At 40.6% G+C, this 22,692-nt stretch overlaps 1 protein-coding gene across 1 annotated transcript; it reads right to left on the bottom strand.

Annotated features, from left to right (window-relative positions):
* Positions 1 to 308: 308 nt before the first annotated feature.
* Positions 309 to 17,018, bottom strand: LOC102795904 (fatty acyl-CoA hydrolase precursor, medium chain-like). Its single transcript, XM_087844182.1, has 13 exons — positions 16,873 to 17,018; positions 11,450 to 11,651; positions 11,231 to 11,369; positions 7,504 to 7,637; positions 7,161 to 7,314; positions 6,936 to 7,040; positions 5,116 to 5,217; positions 4,739 to 4,879; positions 4,556 to 4,636; positions 4,251 to 4,392; positions 2,988 to 3,137; positions 2,386 to 2,458; positions 309 to 845 (listed from the first exon to the last, which is right to left on the bottom strand). Exons 1-13 carry the CDS (start codon positions 16,937 to 16,939, stop codon positions 656 to 658), a joined length of 1,680 nt encoding a protein of 559 aa, XP_087700308.1. The 5' UTR covers positions 16,940 to 17,018; the 3' UTR covers positions 309 to 655.
* Positions 17,019 to 22,692: the final 5,674 nt, after the last annotated feature.

The raw sequence follows: 22,692 nt of genomic DNA, 5'->3' as shown, positions 1-22,692 counted from the left end.
TCATTTTATGTTGCTCTCCAGTCATTTCAAGCCTTGCTGTTGGTATTTTGTGTGTCTTCTGACTGATTTGTCGTAGAAGAAATACGGTGTTACCTGTAACATAAAACTGGGGCTCTGACCTTTGCCCAGTAAGACCTTCAGTAATTCAAGTGTCAGACAGAATTACTCAGCTTTCCAATAAAACTGATATTTTATTTTAGTGTCCTTTTAAAGTCCTCTGAGAACTAAATACATGATAATAAGATATATTCCTTCATTCTAGATATGTAAGAATTAGTTATGCAATGGAATAGTCAAAACTCTTGATGTGAAGATTGTTCCTTTGCCTTTTAATATATGATTGCATTTTAAATTATAAGTGGCACATTTTATTAATTTATTATTTTAGGAAAGTAATCAATCAGCAAATCAAGTACATAACCTAAAAGACCTGATAATTCTCTTTTTGCTTTTAAAATTCATTTTAAAGTTCATCAAGCATTATCTTATATCAACAATGCCTATTTAAAAAAAAATTAATTACAGTTTTGTTACAAATCACTTAGAATTACAAGAGTTGTGAAAGACACTCAGTTAATCTATTCTTAAACAAAGAAAAAAGAGTTTGGGCTGTAAATAACTCTGGATGTTTGTCACTGTCAAACTTTATCAGTCATCAGTTTCCAGGCACCAGTTTGGCTGCTGCTTCCAACTCTCTGAGCTTCAGAGGCAGGGTGACAGTAGCGAAGTGGACCCTATTATTCCTCAGTTTCTGTTTCACGGTCTGAGTCGGGCCCAGCTCCATGTACTCCTGCGTCTGCCTGTTGTACGGAGGCCAGCTGACCAGCCCAGGACCATTGGGAGAGCTGGGGATGTCAGTGCAGAGAAGATCATCAGTATATGTTCACTGCGCTTTCATTCTGCAGAAATATCATACTTTCATTTGTATACGGCAACTGCACTCATGTGTGCCCTTGTGGGTTGCATCCTTTAACCCTTTAAGACCTACCATAGAACCAAGTCCGCCAGAGCTTATATTATATGTTTACATGCTGTGGAGCCATTTTTGGGAGCATTTCAAGTTGCTATACATCAATACAACCATTACAGCCTAAATTTTTAATAATATGTCTGCATTAAGTGCATAGTAATTACATAAATTGCAAAAAAGTGCAATAAACTACAAAAAATTTGAAAATCGTTTTTGTTTTTTTAACATATATTTCTAGTTAGAGAAATTTAAGAGGCTTATCCCTCAAAACTGTAAATACAAAAAAGTTGCACAAAATAGTTTCCCACCACAGGAAATTTATTTTAAGTGTCTTCATAGTTTTATTTTTGAAATACACCAATTTTTATACACAATAAATATTATAATGCAAATTTGCAAAAAAGCAGCATATGCATCAAAATAAACTATTTCCAGCAGTGCAATATGAGTCCTAAGCATCCCAGAAACGACACAGAAAGTCATAAAGTCAAAGATAACTTTTAAAAACACCAGTATAGCATCATAAGGCCCTAATGGTAAAAAACTAAATTTCCACAAAATGACGTCACTTCCAGTTTCGGGCAGGTCATGGCGGACATGCGATAGTTCACGCTGATGGATGTAGGAAGTGTTACAAACAGCTGATCGGATCGGCAAAGCGTGTTTCTGGAATATTATGTTTTTGTTGCTGCAAGTGCTTTTTATGCAGTTTTTGCAAAACTATATGTGGAAGGAAACTGTGACCGAGGACAAGCTGATGGCATAAGATGTAAGTACAACTCCTCCGGTTTCATATGCAAAAAACTTTTTGCGCTAGCTTACGTGGTTGCAGAGCTACCGGCATTTTAAAAAAGTTACGCAAAACGGAGCGTGCCCGCTCTGACCGGCTTTAAAGGGTTAAATATTTCCTACTCCAACCAGCAAATTTACTGCAGTCACCTGTCAGCCACTCACAGCTGATATTAATTAAACTGATTACTTATTGCAATAATTCCTGTCGAGCATTTGGTTCTGGAAGCTGATGTGCTGGAAGGAGAAAAGCTGAGATAAGATATATTTCTTATATCCCAAAAGAAAAACCTCGATGACATCATGGTGGTAACAGAGATCAAACCCGGGGCTCATTAGTGCTGTTATAGACTTGACCTGTGACCTATTTCCCCTGACAAACGTGCAACCATTAGGTGTTGTATTTGGATCAGATGCCAACCTGAACCTGACTCATAAACCCAGACAGGTTGTTAGTAACAGCAAGCAGATCTGTTGAGGCCAGTCAAGAGTTATCTTTTCTGTTTCTACTATACCGTACGTCATCAGCCCTGTATCAGTTGCTACCAGCTGATAGTCAGCATGTCATGAAGGAAGTCAAAGGTACAGGGTCGGTAGTTTTGCGGATTGCAGCCGTTTTTACTCACCCATCTCGGACAAAATTAGCCCAGTATGACATCATCGTCCTGCAAAATCTCTCATCCTCTTTGGTGACGTTGCCTGAAGATGGGACAGTGGAAGGTCAGTCACAAAGCTGCTCTCTGACTTTCAGTCTCCTAAGGTTAAAGCTGATGTATTCTGCCCATTTTCAGCTCAAAGGTTTTATTCTTGGACTCTGATAATCTGGATCTTCTGTCTGAAACAAGCTGGTCTAACTCTTCCCCCTCTGACTGACATAAACAGAGTTGAAACCGCATGTGGGTGGAGCTTCTGTGCTCCCAGCTAGAGCTATGTGCCCGACATGACCATATTAGGGACATCAATTCTCTGTGACATCATATAGATGCAAGAATAGAAAAAACTGTCTGAAAAGGAGCTGTCTTACACCTTTTGGCTCGTAGTGATTACTGTACATGTGCTGACCTCAGTATTTAGAACTTTGGGAATTTTATTTGATTTAAGTCAAGAAGGGAAAGCAGAATAGGTCCCTTTTAAACAACATTTTGTAGCCATTTGTTAGCCACAACTTTCCCCCATCAGTGATACCACAATAAAAATGTATTATAGGGAATATACTTCACACACTTACCTAAGATTTTTATATTTCCATTCCAGAAACATCCACCAAACATCAAGCCGACATCATCTGCGTGATCTGCTTTCACAAAGCTGGGCCTGTTCTGTTTGTATATCTCAGCCCGGTATGCAAACTCATACATGTAAACTGGAACGCCCATGTCTGAACAGCCAAGGAGACAAAAGATGAGAGCAGCATGGTTAGGCTGGGCTTAAACAGAACAAAGTGAACTTTTCCCCTCACTATGTTAGTCACGGTTCACTACTGGCATAAAGCTTGTAGGAGCTTCTTTCCTTGCATCAGTTATAGTTGGATTAAAGGAGCAAAAACTAAGCTGATAAGTAGGTACACTGATAACCGCAGAAATAAAGAGAAGCTAGCTGCATTGTGAATTGATTTTAACAAGAAAAGTGTTTATTTTAACCAAAACCAACCAGCCACTGAAAAACCACGGATGGTCTCTAAGCTCCTGTGCTTGTGTCATCTCCTTTCTATTCCCTGAGTCTGTTTCAGCAGAGACTGTTAGTTCCTGCTGTCGCCAAGTGCTGCTCATTGGAGATCATCTGATTCCTGAGAGTCTCTATTTAATATTGTAGAATCGTCACCTTTTTTATATTCATCCATAGCTGCTGTGATGCAGATGCTGTCGTGGTGAAGAAAGAGCTGAGCGCAAAAGCAAAGCCGTCAATCTACATCCCTACCCTCAGGTTGTGGATCCAAGTGGTGGAAATTAGCTTTCTATAAAGCGTGGCTGGCCTCTCCCTTAGAGATAGGATAAGGCGTTCTGTCGAGAGCGGCTCTGACTAGCCGGAAGGGTCTAGTTGGTTCGGGCATCTGACAAGGATGCCTCCCAGGTGACTCCTGGGTGAGGTGTTCTGGGCATGTTCCACCAGGAAGAACCCCGAGACAGACCAAGGACATGTTGAATAGATAACACCCCTCATCTGGCCTGGAAATGCCTTGGTGTTCCCTTGATAAGCCGGAGGAGGTGGCTGGGGATAGGGATGCGACCTGGCATCGGATGAGTGGAAGAAAATGAAAGTACGGAAGCAAGGCCAGGATAGCAGTTTGGGTTTTTTTGGTTTTGTTCGGATTTCTGCTCAGGATTTGCTGAGTCCCATTTCACATAATGTCTCTGATAGAGAGGCCCGACTGACTGAATGACAGTGTTTCATTTCTGGCACTTATATGTGTGGTTTTGGGAGTCCTTGGAAGTCCACCTGCTCTAATATTTAAATATAAAGGCATGCTGGATCAGTTAGCCCGTTCTCTAACCTGAGTGGTACCCGGCCACTTGGACAACAGGCAGTGTCATCAGCAGGTCTCCTATAATTTCAGTGAATCCGTCTCTGATCTCCTCTGGAGTTTTAGCATCTTGCAGGTATTCATCTACAATGAGGTTGTTAACAAAGGAGGCCTGGAACAGAGAAACAGGTTTTGAAACTATTAGATCAGGCTGAGTTTTATTATAGCGCCTAGTCCTAATTTTAACCTGAGCTCAAAAAAACTTCACCTCAACTTCAATCAAATCATTGAATCAATGATATAAAGAAAAGCTGCCCAGCTGTCGCTGTGCTCACCCCTGGAGGATTAAACATGTTCACCACTGCCAGCACGGCCTCTCTGTTCATGCCATTCTCCCACCCAGGAGGGACGAAGCTCTGCAATCCACAAAAACAAAATTTAGATCAAGACTTTAAACAGGAAACACATTAGGAGAGTGGAATCAGCCACAGAGACTGGTGTAGAGGCATCTGTGCGACCTTAGGTAAGATCCAGCCAAATTCATGGTTTGTGATTCCCATCAGTACCGGAACCTTCAGCACTTCCTGTTTCTGAAGAAGAGCCTCTGCCAAGTCAGTCAGAAATTCGCCGTCCACCACGGCCCCGAGGAAAATTTTCATCTGCACAGAAGTGACTGTTGATGACTTCCAACAGACGTCAAATGGATACAGGAAGCTGGAGTTTGCCAGCTGAGAGTGTTTCAATGCTGCCATCTAGTGGCCTTAATTAAGTATTATTCTTGCACGTTTTCACACAATTGGCTTGAACAACATCAGATTCATTGTCTGTTTTTCTTTTCTCTGCACTCAGTGAATTCAGAGTACGTCTGCTTGCACATGTTAACACAATCATTTACCTGCTTTGTTGCGGCTACTAATTCATCTTGACTCTTCCCCTTCATACAACGGATCAGTTCCTCTGTGCTGCTGTGGTTACATCCAATATGGCTCGCAACAATCTGGGTATGTGGGACATGAATGACAATCACAAACAACACAATCTCTTGCTGCCCCAACTACACTAACTTCACCCAACTTTAGTGACGTTAGTGTAGCTTTAACCCTTTCACGCACAGTGGACAGCTATTCAAAGGCTGTTTTCTTGTATTTGTGTCAGTGTTGATGGTATACTTGCACATAAAACACTACATTGGACACTGATGTGTGACTCCAACATCAAAGTAGAAATATGTGTTGACAATGTATATTTAGAAAGAGTAAATGAAATAAAATTTCTTGGGGTGATCATTGACCACAAGCTCTGTTGGAAGCCACACATTACTTATGTTCGGGGGAAACTGGCACGGGGCATTGCCGTCCTGGGGAAAGCAAAGCATATGCTGGATCAGAAAGCCCTGCACATTTTATACTGTGCTTTACTACTGCCATATATGAGCTACTGTGTAGAGGTCTGGGGAAACACATACAAAAGTAACACACAAACAATAACTGTAATACAGAAAAGGGCCATTAGATTAATAAATAATATGGGGTACAGGGACCATACAAATGCACTCTTTGTCAAAATGCAAGCTATTAAATTCCAAGACTTGGTGAAGCTTAAAACAGCGCAAATAATGTATAAAGTAAGAAATAAATTGCTTCCAAAAGAAATCTGTAAATTGTTCATAGAAAGAGAAGGTGGGTATAACTTAAGAGGGAAATGGAATTTAAAACTACAAAGTGCTAGAACAACTTTAAGAACGATGTCTATCTCAATTGCAGGAGTTAAATTATGGAACAGTCTAACAGAAGAAATAAAAGACAGTAAAAACATAAAACAGTTTAAAGTAAAATATAAAAACCTAATTTTAAATAAGTATAAGAATGAAGAAAACGGGGTTAACCCAGGATGGTAATGTTGCTGGTAATGGTGTTGTGGTTCTTTTTTGGGTTTTTTTTTTTTGTTGTTTTGGTTAGTTAGTTTTCCATAACTTGTGTATCTGCAAATATACACCTTCTGTATTTTTCATATGAAAGAAACTATACTGTGGTGGGGCTTGCTAATTTCTTGTTTTTGATTTATGTATGTTTTGTTTTGTTTTGTTTTACTTTTGTTTCATATGTTGTTTGTTTAATTTAAGACTAAAAAAAAAAAAAAAAAAAAATTAAATGAATGAGAGGTAAAACTTGAGGGGGTAGGGACAAATAAGTAAATACTTCTGCCTACTCCTTTTCAAACAAATAATGGAATAATATTTTGTAATGATTGTGAAGGCACATGTTTGAAATGTTTGAAATAAAAATGAACTGAACTGAACTGAACTCCATACCCTGCCACCCACTGGTCAGCCAGTGTTGTCCACCTAAGTGGACATGTAAAAAACTCTTTAAAAAGTACATGTTTAAAAAAAGAAGTTCAAAAATCTTTTTCTCATGAGTAAAGATGAATAAAAATCCTGATTGTGATTGTCATAATTCATCCATGAAAGGGTTAAACTGAGCAATTTCACTGTTACCATCTCGGGATTTCTTTTTTAATTGAACATGGACAATGCATCTATATGCATGTCTGTTCAGATAGTGGTGAAGACTTGATTAGCACTGAAGTATTAACTGTTCATTCTTGGCCAGATTTAGATGCTACTTCAAAGGAGCTACAAAGCAGATATGTTGATCTGCTGATGGAGCAGTCACTGTGAGCTACTTCAAATTCCTCGCATTCAAATTTCAGCACCTGCGCTTGAGACAAAGGATGATTTGTAGTGTAGGTTCCAAGTGTTGCTACTCCACTTTGAAAGATTGCCCTCTGAAACAGTCCTTTTGCTTGTGGAGAAAGAGTCTGTTCAAAAAGAGACAGTATGCATGTAAAATTCACTTATGAAATACTCAAACACTTGAGTATATTTGAGCTTAAACGAATGTTTAGCAGGTTGACTTGACATGCTGATTTCTTCCTTACCAGTATGGATGCACTGATTCCTCCAGCAGATTCTCCAGCCACTGTGACCGTATGCGGATCGCCACCAAAGGCTTCAATATTTTCCTGCACCCATCTCAGGGCTGCCAGCTGATCCAGGAAACCCCAGTTGCCCTGGGCGTGCTCATCTCCAGTGCTTCGGAAGAAGAAGAGTTGACACAATTTCTTTGGATTGCTTTAACTTCATAATATCCACCACATGACTGATGAACCAGCTGGAGTTATTATTGGCAGTAGATTGTGAGTTAGCTCAACCTTTTGTTAGAAATAATTTAATTAATGTGATCAGGTGGATGTTGAAAGGTTAAGGAAAACAACTCCTTACCTCAGGAAACCCAGAATGCCGAGTCGATACTGAATAATAACCATCACTATGTTTTCATAAACAGCTAGTGGAGCCCCATCATACTGTGAAGCTGCACCCATAGCCAGACCTCCTCCATGGATCCACACCATCACCTGAAACACAGCCAAAGAACCTGCATGTCACACCTGACCGATGCTGATTGGAGGAAAAGAAAAAGGTAACGCTGGTAGTTAAAGTAGTAGAAGCACACGGTCAAATGGAAAGCTGCTTATCCATGTCATCAGTCAAAACAGAGATGCCCAGACTTCCTTCTCGACAGCCAACTCGACTTCTTCAGCGTCCTTTTGCTTTCCCGAGCAAGCCAAGAGAGATAATATCACCAGCATTTCCGGACCCACACCAGGGTATCCTCCAAGTTCACAATCCCCTAAACCTAAATCCTTCTAATCTAGGAGACATAACCAAATCTGATTACTGAACCACCACAAATGGCTCTCATCTCAGCCCTTTCTGCTTCGCTTATTAACAGGATCCACAGGTACTTGGGAACCCTTCAGGTTAGTGATGGGATTTCCAGCTCTTTTTAGAGATCCGGCTCTTTCGGCTCGGCTCACTAAAAAGAGCCGGCTCTTTCGGCTCCGAACCGGCTCTTCAGGTTGTTTTGTTGCTTTAATTATTTAATCATTAACAATAATATAAAATTATGCAGAAAAGGAATTACTAATGTTAAAAAAAGTGGTTTTATTTATATTTGTTTATATATGGCCCCTAGAGACAAAGCACGTACAAACTCTAAAACATATACAAACTCCAAAAAGCACGTACAAACTCCAAAACACATTTCTAGCATGAACTGAACTTCCAAAACAGAGCTACCCAGATCACTTAAATTACACAATTGAAAGCATGTGCGTATTGTTTGTGTATTTATAGACAAGCACTCATATTTATTCAAATAATTTTTTTTAAAAAAAGTTCATTTACCTGTTACTACCACACACCAAATCCGGTTGTTGATACTTCCTGGCTTGTGTAGCCACTAGGAAACAAAAGCTCAACACTGCGCCCTAGCATCCTGGAGCACTTCTGTTGTCTTTTGTACGTGATTCTGAGTTTGTACGTGTTTTGGAGTTTGTACGTGTTTTGGAGTTTGTACGTGTTTTGGAGTTTTTACGTGCTTTGTCTCTAAGGGCCACCATAAATATACTTTATTTATTCACTCCACATAAAATGTAATAAATAAATCATATAATACAAAAAACAACTATTTACATTTTAAATTTTTAACTATTTAAATTTTCAGCTTTTTCCTTTTAAACAAATTTAACGTGAAACAACACAAAACACTGCAAACCACAACACAATTAAATATAAATTAAAATATTAAAACAAGAAGAAGATGCACATTCTCTGTCATATGGGCCTGCATGATTTCTGAATCCTTTATCATCTGCAACTGAAAATAGTGGATGATTACTATACCTTTCTAATGTGACGTTGTTGTCCCTCGCTCTCTTTCTCTCTGGCTCTGTTCCTGTGCTACTGCAAGTGTAACTAACGCCCCTCCCCCCTCTGCCCAAGGCAAGGTACAGGCCGCGCGTGCGGAGTTTAGCGGAAAAAAGGGCGAGAGAGAGGGTGAGAGAAAGAAAAAAAAAAACCCTCACGGCTCCCAATAAGGAGCCGGCTCGCGTTGTTCACTTCAAAGAGCCGGCTCTAAGAGCTATTTCGTTCGCGAACGACCCATCACTACTTCAGGTCTCCTTCACTCTGGGCATCAACTTATTTTTTTTAAGCCAGAGTGGGCACTCCACCCTCTTTCAGATAAAAATCACGATTCAGAGTTTAATCTCCACTTCACACTGGCGATCATCACTCACTGAAGCCAGCAGTGCCGCATCATCAAAGCGGAGATGAGATCCTGAAACCACCGGTCGCGACACCCTCTGTCCCTCGGCTGTAACCAGACATTCTACCCATAAAAGTTTGAAACACACTCAGTGGCAAAGGACACCCCTGCTGGAGTCCAACACCCACTAGGAACAATATGCATGGAAATGCAAACCAAGCTCTCACTTTAATTGTACAGTTGGCCCATAGCAATGGCCCTGATGGGCGAGTCGTACGCCTCGTGTGCGGGCTCTGTCGTCCCTGCAGTGGCCGTGTCAGTGGGGATCAGGGGACCCTCACTAAGATGTGTCCATAAAGATCTGTATGTGACTGCTTAACCTTTACTGTTGCAAGAACATATAAGGCATATTTGGAGATAGCAGGACTCTGAGCGAGATACCTCCTTAGTCTGGATTTAGATGCCTGAAAACAATCACAACATTCTGCTATGCTTCCTCTACTGAGCATGTTTTACTAAAATAATGTGTAGCCATGGAAGAAAGGCTTTGTTAGAAGTGTTAGCCACTCAGGAGCAGAGATGGGCAGTAACGCGTTACTGTAATCCAATTACTTTTTTCAAGTAACGAGTAAAGTAAGGGATTACTATTGCAAAAACGGTAATTAGATTACCATTACTTTCCCGTAGGAACGCTGCGTTACTGCGTTACTAAAACCGTGATTTTTTGCTAGAATGTCTCATGACAGTGACGTAAGCGAGTGCGACGTTCGTGACAACAGCTGTGTGCAGATCAACAATGGATCATATATCGAGTGCAGAGAGAGTATGAGCGTGCAGCGTTTAAAGCGTGGAAGTACTGACCTTACTTTGAGTTTGATTCCATAAAAAGTGACAAAAACATTAGTGTCCGTTGTGCGTGGGAAGAAAACTTCTTTTTACAGTGAAAAAACCCCTAAACTTCCAAACAAGCTCCGAGTAGCTACGACGTAATGGGAAACTCACAGAGAAACTCGCGGATTCTTCCACTGACCGCTGCACACCTGCACCAGGGTAACCCTCCGCCTACCCCACTCCTGCTTTACAGGTGAAAATAGAGCAACAGGACCGCTAGTCTTTGACTTTATTTATTTTCTGCTGTGTTTTACTTGCATCTATTTGAAAGACTGAGTGTAAACACAAAAAATATTTTATTTTATGTGCTGGAATGTGCAGAAAATAGGTTTAAATATTAAACAAATTTCTTCCAGTCAGAGAATGGTGCATATAATTAAATTTTTGCTTGATGCATAAAGTTAAAAGATTAAAACTAATAAAACAAGTTTTAAAAAGAGACTTTTCCATTTGATTACATTTTGTATGATGATTATGCAGAAAAAGTAGAATTGGGCTGAAAGATCTATCACTTTATCACCTATTCAGGTTGTAAATCGTGTTTTTAAAAAGTAACTAAGTAACTAAGTAATTAATTACTTTTGAAAATAAGTAATCAGTAAAGTAACGGGATTTATTTTGGGGGGAAGTAATCAGTAATTAGTTACTGATTACTTTTTTCAAGTAACTTGACCAACACTGCTCAGGAGCAACCTGAAGCCTACATATTAAGAAGGCGTCGCTTGGACGATGCAACAGGAGGTCTGGGGTGAGCTTTGTGTTGCTTTGTTGTCATTTTGCTTCCATTTGCATTCATTTTGAATTATTTGCTGTTATCTTTGGACATGAAACAAGAAACAATCTGAAACTGTCTGTGAGGCTTCAGTTAAGGTGGTAAATATTTGGTGACCTGGAGGGAGAAGGGTTGTAATGGAAAAGAGCCCAGGACACCAAACTCATCTAGTGCAGAAAATGGCATCAGTGCTGTATTATACTATATAAAATATGCACCCTGCCACTTTTACTCACTGGAAGCTTGTTCCCCTTAGTTGCTTCAGCTGGAGTGTAGACATTCAGATACAGACAGTCCTCTGAGATTGCTGGTGGGATGAATTCGAGCGACATGGTTTTTGAAACATTCACAACTAGTTCAGGATCCTGGATACACCTGAAAAGGAGACCGATGAGGGAGAGCGTGTGATTCAGAATGAGAGTGCTGTTAAAATGTTCTGCTCTTTGGTGACTTACATAGATGGCTCTTGTGTGCCGTCTCTCACACCTTCCCAGGGTTCCTCAGGCCGCGGAGCAGAGAAGCGGAGGTCTCCCACGGGCGGCTGTGCGAAGGGTATCCCCAGGTAGCACTTTGCCCTCCTCTCCGTGCCTTTCACACTAACATATTCTCCTCTGATTCGACCATTTTTCGCCGAGACCTCGAGGTCACTTCTCCCTGCTGAAGAAAAAAAGTGTGCTGTTAATGGGCTGTGCATCAAAGCGTACGTTCACACTGCAGGCGAAAGCGCATCAAATCCGATTTTTTTGACCCTATGCGACCCATATCCGATCATGGTGTGACAGTGTGAACGGCACAAATCCGATCTGGGTCACTTTCGTATGTGGTCCTGAATCCGATACATATCTGATGTTTTAGAAAGCTGCTGTTTGATGGTCAAGTCGCATTAAATCCGACTTTTACGTCACCGACACAAGACAGACGCCAATTATCAGCTCCGGAGAAGACATCCCGAACGCTTCCTGGCCATCCGGTGAAACTGTTGGGAAGACAACGTTGGAGAAACGTGAACATTTTATTTGTTCTGTATAATCTGCAGATTCTGACAGAAATCTGCAACTATCCTTTGAAGCAGCGCTCCTCTAAAACAGCAATAAGGATCATTATTAGGTTATTTACATTATTATGTAAATAACAAAATAACTTAAAGCAAAAATTGGGAAACGTGAAGTCCGAAGTCTTTATATTAAGGGCCATCAGTCAAACAATAGTTTGCTCTGGGTCTAAACAGAGCGCGTTGTGTGTGACGTCTTCTTTTGCGCATGCGGCCGCTTTGAGTGTTCACACTAGAGCGCGTTTGCTGTCACATTTTATTTGTAGTGTGAACGAGCAGACAAAAAAAATCGGATTTGATCAAAAAATCGGAATTGAGCATTAAGACCTGCAGTGTGAACGCAGCCTAAGTCTGAAGAAGTCTTTTAACTTAACAGCTTAACAGCTTTTAGTTTCTCTGTTTGTAGAAGTTCAAGGTGTCAGAAGCAGATTTATATCTGCAGGTCACATGACTGAAAAGTATCATTATTCATTCAGTTTAATGCAGTTTTATTTATACATCGCCAAAACACAAGAGCATAATTAATTATTAAGTAAAAGAAAATATGCTCCGTATAAACTGAATGTATGCCAAACAAGTACACTTTATTTTATTAAAATTAACACTTTACATTGCACTTACATGACACACTGACATGGAAAACTGAAATGACTTAAAGTCAACATTTTGGAAAGTGTGTAAAATACAAATAAAAGCAGAATGCAATGATATACGAATCTAAAACTCATATTTAGTTCACAACAGAAAATAGTCAAATATGTCAAATGATTAAAACGAGGGCAGCGACGCTTTTTAAGTTTGACTAAAAAGTGTGATGTAGTCCTGTGTGGAAGGCAGAGGTCAGACCCAAACTCAGGAAACAAAACGAGGGAACTAAAGAAGACGGCGTTATTACCTGTAACACGATACTCTTAAACTCAAAGATACAAGCATACAAAAACTCAAGCCAGGAGAAAACTAAGCCTTAACTAAGAGTAAAAGAGGGAAACACGGAGCATTCGGGGATGACACTACAAGGGACAAAGTGAAACTGAGAACTTAAATACACACACAGAACAACGAGAGGCTGAACCACAAGTGGGAGCACAAAAGGACTGGGCAAGAAGCAGACATGGAGACGAACACAGAGAAATGAACAAAGGAGCATGAAGGGAGAACACAGGAACAGGACTACAACAGTGTCACGGTGCCATGGAGACAGCACAGGTAGGGCAGGGGACACAGAGATGAGACTGGACCAAACAGGCACAACAAGAACCACAGAATTAGAAATGTAAAGAATGAAAACTCAGACGCATTAGGAACTAAAGACAGAGCTGGAATATGAAAATCTCCAACACCAAACACAACAGCACAACTCCAAAAGACCCAGGATCGCGACTAAAAGAAACAACCATAAGAATATTTCACAACTAACCAGGGTAGCTGGTTACAGGTCAGTGACGTGAGTGGGTAAAAAAAGGATCTTAGAGAGGCAGAAGACTGTACGGTACTCAGTGTTGGGGAGTAACGGAATACATGTACCGCCGTTACGTATTTAAAATACAAAATATGAGTAACTGTATTCCGTTACAGTTACCGTTTAAAAAGGTGGTATTTAGAATACAGTTACTTTGTTGAAATAAATGGATTACACGGCGGTACTTCCCTGTTTCATATTGTGGCGGGTCAGGACTGTTTGGGTTTTGTTTGACAGCTGCGTTCTGTTGTTCCAGGTGCAGCGTTACGGTTGCCATGGTTACAGGGTGACGCTCTCTCTCTGCGTGTTTCCTGGGTGAGAGAGGCCTTGTTGTTGTTGTTGTGCTAAGCTAACAGGCAGAATGCTACAGGCATAGCTCTAAAGAATGTAGCATCATGGGCAGTGTAGTCCGTGCTGCAGGGAGAATGGACTGCCATATACGTTATGTGTCTGTGAGCGAGGGAGGGAGAAAAAGGAAAAGTACGAGCTGTCATCGAGCAGAAACAGGAGCTGGAAGCATGTAAATATAATAATAACCACTGCAGCCAAGAAGAGAGCCTGACGAGCCCAGCTGTAAGTAAGCTATTAAGACTCGACTGTACACCGTGTTCGTGTTTTCCTCTGAAAACAATAAGTTCTGTTGGAGCAGCCTTTCAACGCCTCTCTCTGTCTCTGCTAGCAAAGTTGACCCAGACAACAAAGTAAAGCTAGTTTTCAGCTACGAGCCGACACAGAACCCACCGTATTAGCCAGAGGTCCCTTTACTACGGTTCGGAGCCGCGGACCTTCAGTAACAGTAATAAATCACAGCAATAGTACATTCATGTAGTTGTAAACAGCATGATAATATATTAAGTAATCCAAAGTATTCAGAATACGTTACTCTCATTGAGTAACGTAACGGAATACGTTACAGAATACATTTTGGGGCATGTATTCTGTATTCTGTAATGGAATACATTTTAAAAGTAACCTTCCCAACACTGACGGTACTTAACATCATTATGAGATTCAGAGAATGTGGTGAAATCTCTGTGCCCAAGGGTCCAGGCTCAATGTCTTCATTGGATGGACCGTGCCTTGGGCAGCATTGCGTTAAATCAGGGATAATTCTGTGATGGGAATCAGTGCCTGATCTCAGGTCATCTCGGTCAGTGAACGCTATTCTCTGTCCACAGATGCAGATTAAAGCTCCATCGTTGCAGAGAAGACGCATGTGAACATGATCCACAAACACCGCCGTCTTCTCTGGGCCAAAGCTCGTTTAAAATGGACTGAGACAAAGTGATGACTGTTGAATATTTGAAATTCTTTTTGGAAAACATGACTGTCACGTCTTCTGGACTAAAAAGGAGAGGGAATTTCCAGTTTGCTATCAGCGCTTACTTAAAACACCTACATCTCTGATGATAAGTGGGCGCTCAGTGTCCCTGGAATTGACAGCTTGCACTGTAAAGGCACCATCAATGCTGAATGGTTTACAGCGGGTTTAGAGCAACGTGCCGTGCAGAAGGTCTTACAAGCTAGTCCTAAACCACTTTTTCAGCCCCATGGCTTCAGAGTAGTAGCGTCCAAATGCTGAACTGGCCTGCCTGCAGTGCTGACCTAATGAAAACATTATATGACTCAGGACTGTCGAGCAGCTAGAATCTTCTATGAGACGACAAGGGGACAAAATTCCAGCGGCTCTCCTCAGTTCCCGGACATTTACAGACTGTTGAAGAAAGAGGGGATGTTACATGTGTTGCATGAAACTCAAAATGACTTTAAAACTGTGCATTTCCTCAGTTCAAACAGTTTACATGTTTGTGTTCTGCTGTAAATAAAATTTGGGTTTATGACATTTGCAAAATAGCTGCATTCTGTTTTTATTCAAATCAAATCAAAATTTATTTATATGCACATATTAAAACAACAGTGTTGACCATAGTGCTTCACAGTCAGTAAAAGCATGAGACAGTTAAAACAAACAATAAAAGAGGACAAACAATAGGTAACAACACAACAAGCTAGACCAGCCAACTAGACCGAATCAAAAGCCAAAGTAAAAAAATAAGTTTTAAGACATGATTAAAAAGACTGGATCGACTCGGCAGTACGAATATGAACAGGGAGGTTATTTACATTTCACAGCCCAATGTTTTGGAATTAGGGTTTATATTTAAAAAAAATAAAATAAACTAGTGATAAATCATAATCAGTATGCTTCTGTTATTAACCTCTGTCTCTCTTCCACAGCATGTCTTTATCCTGTCTTCCTTCTCTCACCCCAACCAATCACAGCAGATGGCCCCGCCCCTCCCTGAGCCTGGTTCTGCTGGAGGTTTCTTCCTGTTAAAAGGGAGTTTTTCCTTCCCACTGTTGCCAAAGTGCTGCTCATAGGGGGTCATATGATTGTTGGGTTTTTCTCTGTATCTATGAAGCGCCTTGAGGCGACTTTTGTTGTGATTTGGCGCTATATAAATAAAATTGAATTGAATTGTGCAAAGAGGGTTTGACCTCTGGCCCTTCCTCATGCCACCCTGTCCCGGGCCTCCTGACTGTGGAGCAGCAGCTCACAGATGCCAAATGTGTGAAGCTGTTCTTTGACTTTGTGTTTGTGTCCAATCATTGCTTCTGTGTAGCTTTAAAATGTTTAGCCTACCTTGAAGAAACTTATCAGGTGGATTTCCCCTGCCCAGTGGCAGATTGATTCTTTGTAACAAATAGGTCTGTTTAACTAGTTAACAGAATGCTTTCCATTAGTGGGCCTTTACTGTGTATTTTTACTGTCTGATTGCCACTTACTGCCATCTGCTGTCTGAATATTTCCTGTAACACTGAACTGTGTGAAGCATGCATGTAGTGAAGCACGATGGTTTAGGTTTTACTAGTCCAGTGCCTTTTCATGGAAACGGAACCCCACATTATTTCTTTGGGTGGTAGTTAACGTTTGGGATGACTGGTTTGGGAATGCATTAAGAAATGTGCAGAAAAATACCCCCACAAGCATGCCTGTGTGTTTGTGTGTGTGTGGTTTTCTTCCTGCACAGCGATCGAAGCAGACACCATTCACTGTCATGGAAACACTGAACTACTTTCAGCCAGAATAGCTTAGCTCATCCAAAAAAACCTCAGACCTGGCACTGAAATCCTCCCCAACACACCTGCCAACTTTCAAGGGGGTGGGTAAAATGATGAAGGCGTACATGGAGCAAACATCAAAAACAAACTTGTTTCCTTTGGTCAAATATCAGCATGATTATTCTTTATCTGACACAATCCTTCTTTTCTGCTCTGCTAACATACTACAACATCGTGCAGTGAACCCATGAATCAGCCACCTGTCTGCAGACATCACCACGAGCTCAAATGAAGCGTTGTCTCACCTGGTGTTGCCTGTGCTACCACAATCAGCACAGGTAGAACATAAACAACAAACAGCGCTGTTCTCATCCTGGCCAGGCTCAAAGAAAAGACGGACTGAATTACAGTAGTCTCAGAGAAATAGCCTTCGACTCCCCCCTCCCCTATCCTGCCCTCCTCTATCCTGCCCTCCTCTAGCACCTCCCATACACTCACAAACACAAGCATTCAAAACATAAAGCGAGTACACAGACTTTTAACCTCTTTCACACACACTCAATATGCGATAGCCTCAGCGTTACGACCCGGCTCAAAAGCCGCAACATAAAAGAAAAGATGAACACCAGAGTGTTTTTTCTTAAACTCGACTACCAGGTCGGCTAAAATAGCTGGTGCCACCAAGGCAAAGACAAGTGAGCTCCCTGGAAGCTTGCCTCAGGTACGCTTTTATCCACACCTGACTAGGTGTGGCCAATTAGCACCAGCTGAAAACATTGAGGAGATTAGGGGCTGCAGAGGGACGTAACACTCAGCATAAATATTGGAGTCTTCTATTGATTTAAACTCCACGCACGACTCTGACCACAGAGTCAAAAATGAGGAAATGCTGCTCTTTGACCCCCTCAGATCTCACTGGTATACTCCTAACAGTACGGTAAATACAAACTGTTCTCTATTTCTAGGAAAACAGACTGCTGTCAGACTGAGAGGAGGTACATGAGGTGAAATGCGGTCCAACAAACAAACCCAAATAACTGTGAAATGAATTGTGCACATTCTGCCGCGGCCCTTCTGGGAATGATCGCAAAGAAATCCTTGGAGCAAAGCTGCTGTGGGTTCTTGCATCACTTGTGTTCCTCGTGTGCTTGTAAAAGTCACTTAAAGGTGATCCATAATATTTTCACAGCTGAGGGCTTTGTGTCACATTATGTGCTTCACTGAGCAAACAAGTGCTGGAGTCAGTGTGTGTACAGACCTTTCTGTATAAAGACCATGTGGAGTCCCCATCAAACCCAACGTAAACCCAATGAGACTAAGAGAAAATACAGTAAAGTGGCGTCGCTGGTGTCAAATACTGTGTTTGTAAAGAATTGCTTGAGTTCTGATGTTGGTAATTCTCATTTATGTACAGTTTAAAGGTATTTTAAGCATTATTTAGGTAGGATTTCTTGACACCAACTATATTTACCAGTGTGAGGAAGGTTTAGTCTGCTATTATGACTAAAATAGAAGAGTTGAAATCAAAGACAAATGCTCCTATGGTCTTGTTCTGAGAATATATTAAAGTATTTAGCAAACTACATCCAAAAGACATCAAATTCAGCACTCTGCATGCTCATTTACCAAGAACTAGATCTACCATGTTTGGGGAGGTTTGGATAAATGGTTTTGAGGATAGGAAAAGGACGGTCAGACAGGAAGATGTAAGAAGATAAATGATCTAAATATACCAAATTCAGTCTACTGGAGTACAAAGTACAATAATTGCCTCTCAGTTTAAAATATTTGAGTACTTTAAGCATTTATGGTTGGGTTTGAGTCTTTCCCAGATGACATTTGGCAAGAGACAGGAAGTCACTCTGGGCTAGAGGTGGGAATCACCATACATCCCACGATACGATATTATCACAATACTTAACGCACGATACGATATTATTGCAATTTTTAAAAATATTTTGCGATATTCAGATTCTGTACATAAAGGTAAACTTTATCAATATTCATTTTATCTAATATCAAAGTCTCACACTCAGTCTTTCTCTCATTTCAGTTTTATTGTTGACAAACTGAACGGTTTGTATTACAGTCTAGTCCAACTTAACTGAATCAACCATCTGGTACAATTATAGCTATTCTGAACTATGCAGTTTATGAAAACTATGCAGCCCCTTCAGCAACTGAAGAATTTGAAAGTAAATTAAAACAAAATACAATTTTACATTAAATAAAAAAGTTTTAAACTTAATTAAAATAAAACATGTCTTAAATTAAAATAAGTAAACTGTCATGTTTATTGCTGCCAAAAACAAGTTAAACACATTTGGACAGTGAAGGAATGTCAGGATTCTTGCTCAGAAAAAGGATCAACATGCTCTGAAGTCAGAGCACAAAAACCTTTTTGTAACAAAATATCGATTTCTGCTGTCCCTGTATCCATACATTATTAGCAAACAAAATATCACCATACTACATAGTATTGATTTTTTCCCCCACCCCTACTCTGGGCTGACTTGCAATCCAGAACTAACAGACCTAGAGCCAATGTAGAATCACCAGTACCTCTAACATTCATGTCTTTGAACTGCGGGAGAAGTCAGAGCACGTGCAGACACAGAAACTCCACACCGAAAGGTGGCCACCGAGTTCCAACGCAGAACCTTCGCGCTGTGAGGCTCCCCGTGCTTCAACTGAATACTTTGGTAAATCTCCGATCTGTTGAAGTTTATATAGTACATTTAGAATGGGCATGTTGACATCCCAGCGGTGTTGGTGGATATTACTGTGCTCAGTTCATTTGACAACTTTCAAAAGATCCCAAACTCCTCTACATGCCACATGGCATTCGGCTCTTGTTGAGTCCCCATGTTTAACAGGATTTATCAGGATTTAAGATTTTTTTTTCTCTCATGTTAAGAAAGAAAAACAAAGAGACAAATAAATGCCACACTGGCAGGATTGCATGGATGTGGATCTAAAGTCCCATATATGTGTCCTGGGACGCTACCTAGCCAACCGTTGGTCTTATAAAGCCCCGGATTTTGATAAAACATTAGAAATTCTTTGTCCAAGAGATAATATGATAATATGATTACTGCACATTCTTCAGCCAATCAGTTTGTCAACCACTCTACCACATTTCAAACGTGTACACTGTGGTTGCACAGCTTGTAAGACTTTCCATCCCTCATGGGAACACAGGTTGTAGACTTAGTTCTGATTAGGTAATCCTCCCCCATCTGCATCCTCTTGATCACCTATAAGGACAAATTCTTCCCTGGGTACCTGAAACACCTGAAACCATTTTGTAATGTGGCTGATTGTATATGTGACCATAATAGGAAGCAAATTGCTCATAGATTTTATGAGTGTCTTATTCAGTGTGTTCTCGTTTGTATAATATAACTTCACGCACACAGTCTTCAATAGGAGGCGGGACAGGTGGAGGTCCTGGTTTGTGTCTCCAGTTAACTCACTGGTCTGTTTAGTTTTTATGTGTTTTTATGTTTGGTTTCACGTCACTATTTTTGGTTAGGGTAAAACTCCTTCATTTAGAACAATAAAATCCAGCATGGATACCTATCTCGCCGATGACATAGCCCATTTGGTTGCACAGCTCCACCCAAGGACACCTGGTACTTTAACTTTGTTTCACTCCCTGGGAATGAGAATAAGCCAGTTTTATCCTCTGTTCCTGCTTCCAAATGACCAGACCTGCTGCCTAAACGCCTCAGATGTTTACAGTATGGTGCAAAAAAGCAGAACATGCCTTTGAGCAATAAAACAAATGGAGTATGTGAGCATGACAAAAATAAAGATAACAAGAGCCTGGCTGATGTTACAAACAGAATTCAGAAGTTACAAGGTTCGTCTGAGTAAACAGTGAGCAGCGTGTCAGTGCAGTCTTCCACCCCAAAGGTCAAGTTAGGCAACAGTGTGTTTACCTTTTTACAATCAGCAGAAAAACAGTGTTTCAAGAGGCCAAGCAAACATGCCAAGTTCTGATAACTTGTTCTGGGAGCATGAAGGCTTGTAGAAATTCAACCTCAACCTGCTTTCCTGCAACAAGCTGCAAAATAATGACAAGACAAGGAAATATTGCACAGTGGATGGCAGTAAGTGCATAACCCCTGCTGTCTTTAGTTAATGCTTCCAGGTATGTGTGCATCTCCTGCAGCAGCACTCTGGGTCAGTTTAAGTCAGCCTCCTCAGAAGATGCCTGAGCTTACACTCTGAGTGAGACAGTGACTATGACACTGCAGCTGGTTACAGACACTGAGCCACGCATTGACACTACCCTAAACCCTGCTTGTGATCAAATCGAGGCAACAAACTGTATCACACACAGGTTTAGTTTAGTTTAGTTTAATTATTTATATAGCACATTTAATTACAACAAGAGCGTTGACCAAAGTGCTGTACAAGAATACAACATACCTAATAAAACAACTTAGAGTATTAAAAGCAAACACCAAATATGAATTAACAAATAACTCTCATGCTGTATTAAAAGCCAGTAAATAAAAATGCGTTTTAAGATAAGATTTAAAAAGATTGACAGTGGGAGCCTGTCTGATGTGTAGGGGTAAATTATTCCACAGCTTGGGCGCTACGGCTGCAAATGCTCGATCACCTCTATGAACCAGCCTCGACCTTGGTACAGCTAAAAGCAAAAGATCACTTGATCTAAGAGATCTAAGGGGGGTATAAGTCTGCAGGAGTTCAGATAAATACCCGGGAGCCTGTCCATTCAGGGCTTTGTAAGTCAACAATAAAATTTTAAAATTAATTCTGAAGCGGACAGGGAGCTAATGAAGGGAGGCAAGTACCGGGGAAATGTGTTCGCATCTTTTAGTACGTGTCAGAAGACGAGCTGCAGCATTCTTTAGGGTTATGGTAGAGCTGACCCATTCTTCATTCCTATGGAAGCAGTGAGGCTGAACTTTGTTTTTCAAAGGTCTCCTGAGAAAAGCTTTTTGTCACATGGTGGTTACAGCCCTTAATCTGCCTGTGTGCAAATGCATCACTGGCCACAGTGAAGTGCCACCTACTTAGCTGACATAGGCTACTTTACACTAGTGAAAAAACAATTTATCAGACAACTGCAACAAGCTGGCTGCTAGCGGTTATTTTTAGCCACTTGTGAAAGTAACAACAAAACCGTTGAGTGAGTGAGTGCAAAACCTGACTCCTGCAAAACAGTTGGACAGACGTTCTCACTGGAGACAAAAACAGAAATGCATCCGAATGCCTTGTGTGAACTCATATACTGTACTGAGAGACGTCCATTTGTTCTCACACCACAACATCCACATGTTATTGTCAGGTGTGCTAACAGGCTACATTTTGAAGGTCACTGGGGGAAACAGAATAAAAGACTGAATAGAAGCTAAGAGACCAATCTCTAAATAAATTAGACTTTATCTAAGGGGGACCATAACCTAAAAAGTGATAAGAGCCAAAAACTAGCCACCACTTTGCTGTGTTGCTGCTTTAAAACTGATTGCAAAATCAAACTACTGCAGTTTATGAATAGGGAAAAAATGGACGACAGAAAAAATAAAAACCCAAAATGTGTGAATGCTAATATTTAGCATAATGTGGCTGCGTTCGAAAAACTTTTTTTTTCATTTTGTTGTCAGCATTTCTTGACTTACTGTCAACCATCTGACTTAAGTCCAGAGTCACTGGAGAGAAAATGCTAACATGCTAATAATAGCATGCTAATCTTTGCTAATTAGGCTAAGATTTTTTTCCCATCTAGAGTAATTTATATTTTACAATATGGCTCTACGTCTGGAGAACAACTTCCACAGAAAATAAGGTTCCTAACTGACCTGGGTTGAAATAAAGAGTTAACGTCTTGGTCCAAATAAACAGTCTGGAATTTGGATTAATGGCTAAAATTACTCATAATCCACACAAATCTCCAAAGTATCAGTGCTGGACAGCAATTTGACAAACTCATAGTTTAAACTGTGAAACAATTCACTGATATAAAGCTGTTGTTAACCAATTCAACACCATCAAATTAAAGAAACCTGAGAAACTCTGTGAAAAGATGGCCTGAATATATGTAAGCCTCTTTAGCATGTTTCCCACAGTACCAGAAGGACTGTGGCAGC

Source organism: Neolamprologus brichardi, chromosome 7 (genome assembly GCF_056152115.1).
Source record: "Neolamprologus brichardi isolate AB-2024 chromosome 7, ASM5615211v1, whole genome shotgun sequence".
Taxonomy (NCBI): Eukaryota; Metazoa; Chordata; class Actinopteri; order Cichliformes; family Cichlidae; genus Neolamprologus; species Neolamprologus brichardi.
This window is presented reverse-complemented; position numbering and strand designations above follow the sequence as displayed.

Coding starts and splice junctions, on each gene's coding strand:
- LOC102795904 (XM_087844182.1), bottom strand. CDS start 16,939: ATGAGAACAGCGCTGTTTGTTGTTTATGTTCTACCTGTGCTGATTGTG. Junction 5,218..6,935: donor ATCCTTTGTCTCAAGCGCAG/GTGCTGAAATTT, acceptor CCACATACCCAG/ATTGTTGCGAGCCATATTGG. Junction 4,393..4,555: donor ACATGTTTAATCCTCCAGGG/GTGAGCACAGCG, acceptor TCTCTGTTCCAG/GCCTCCTTTGTTAACAACCT.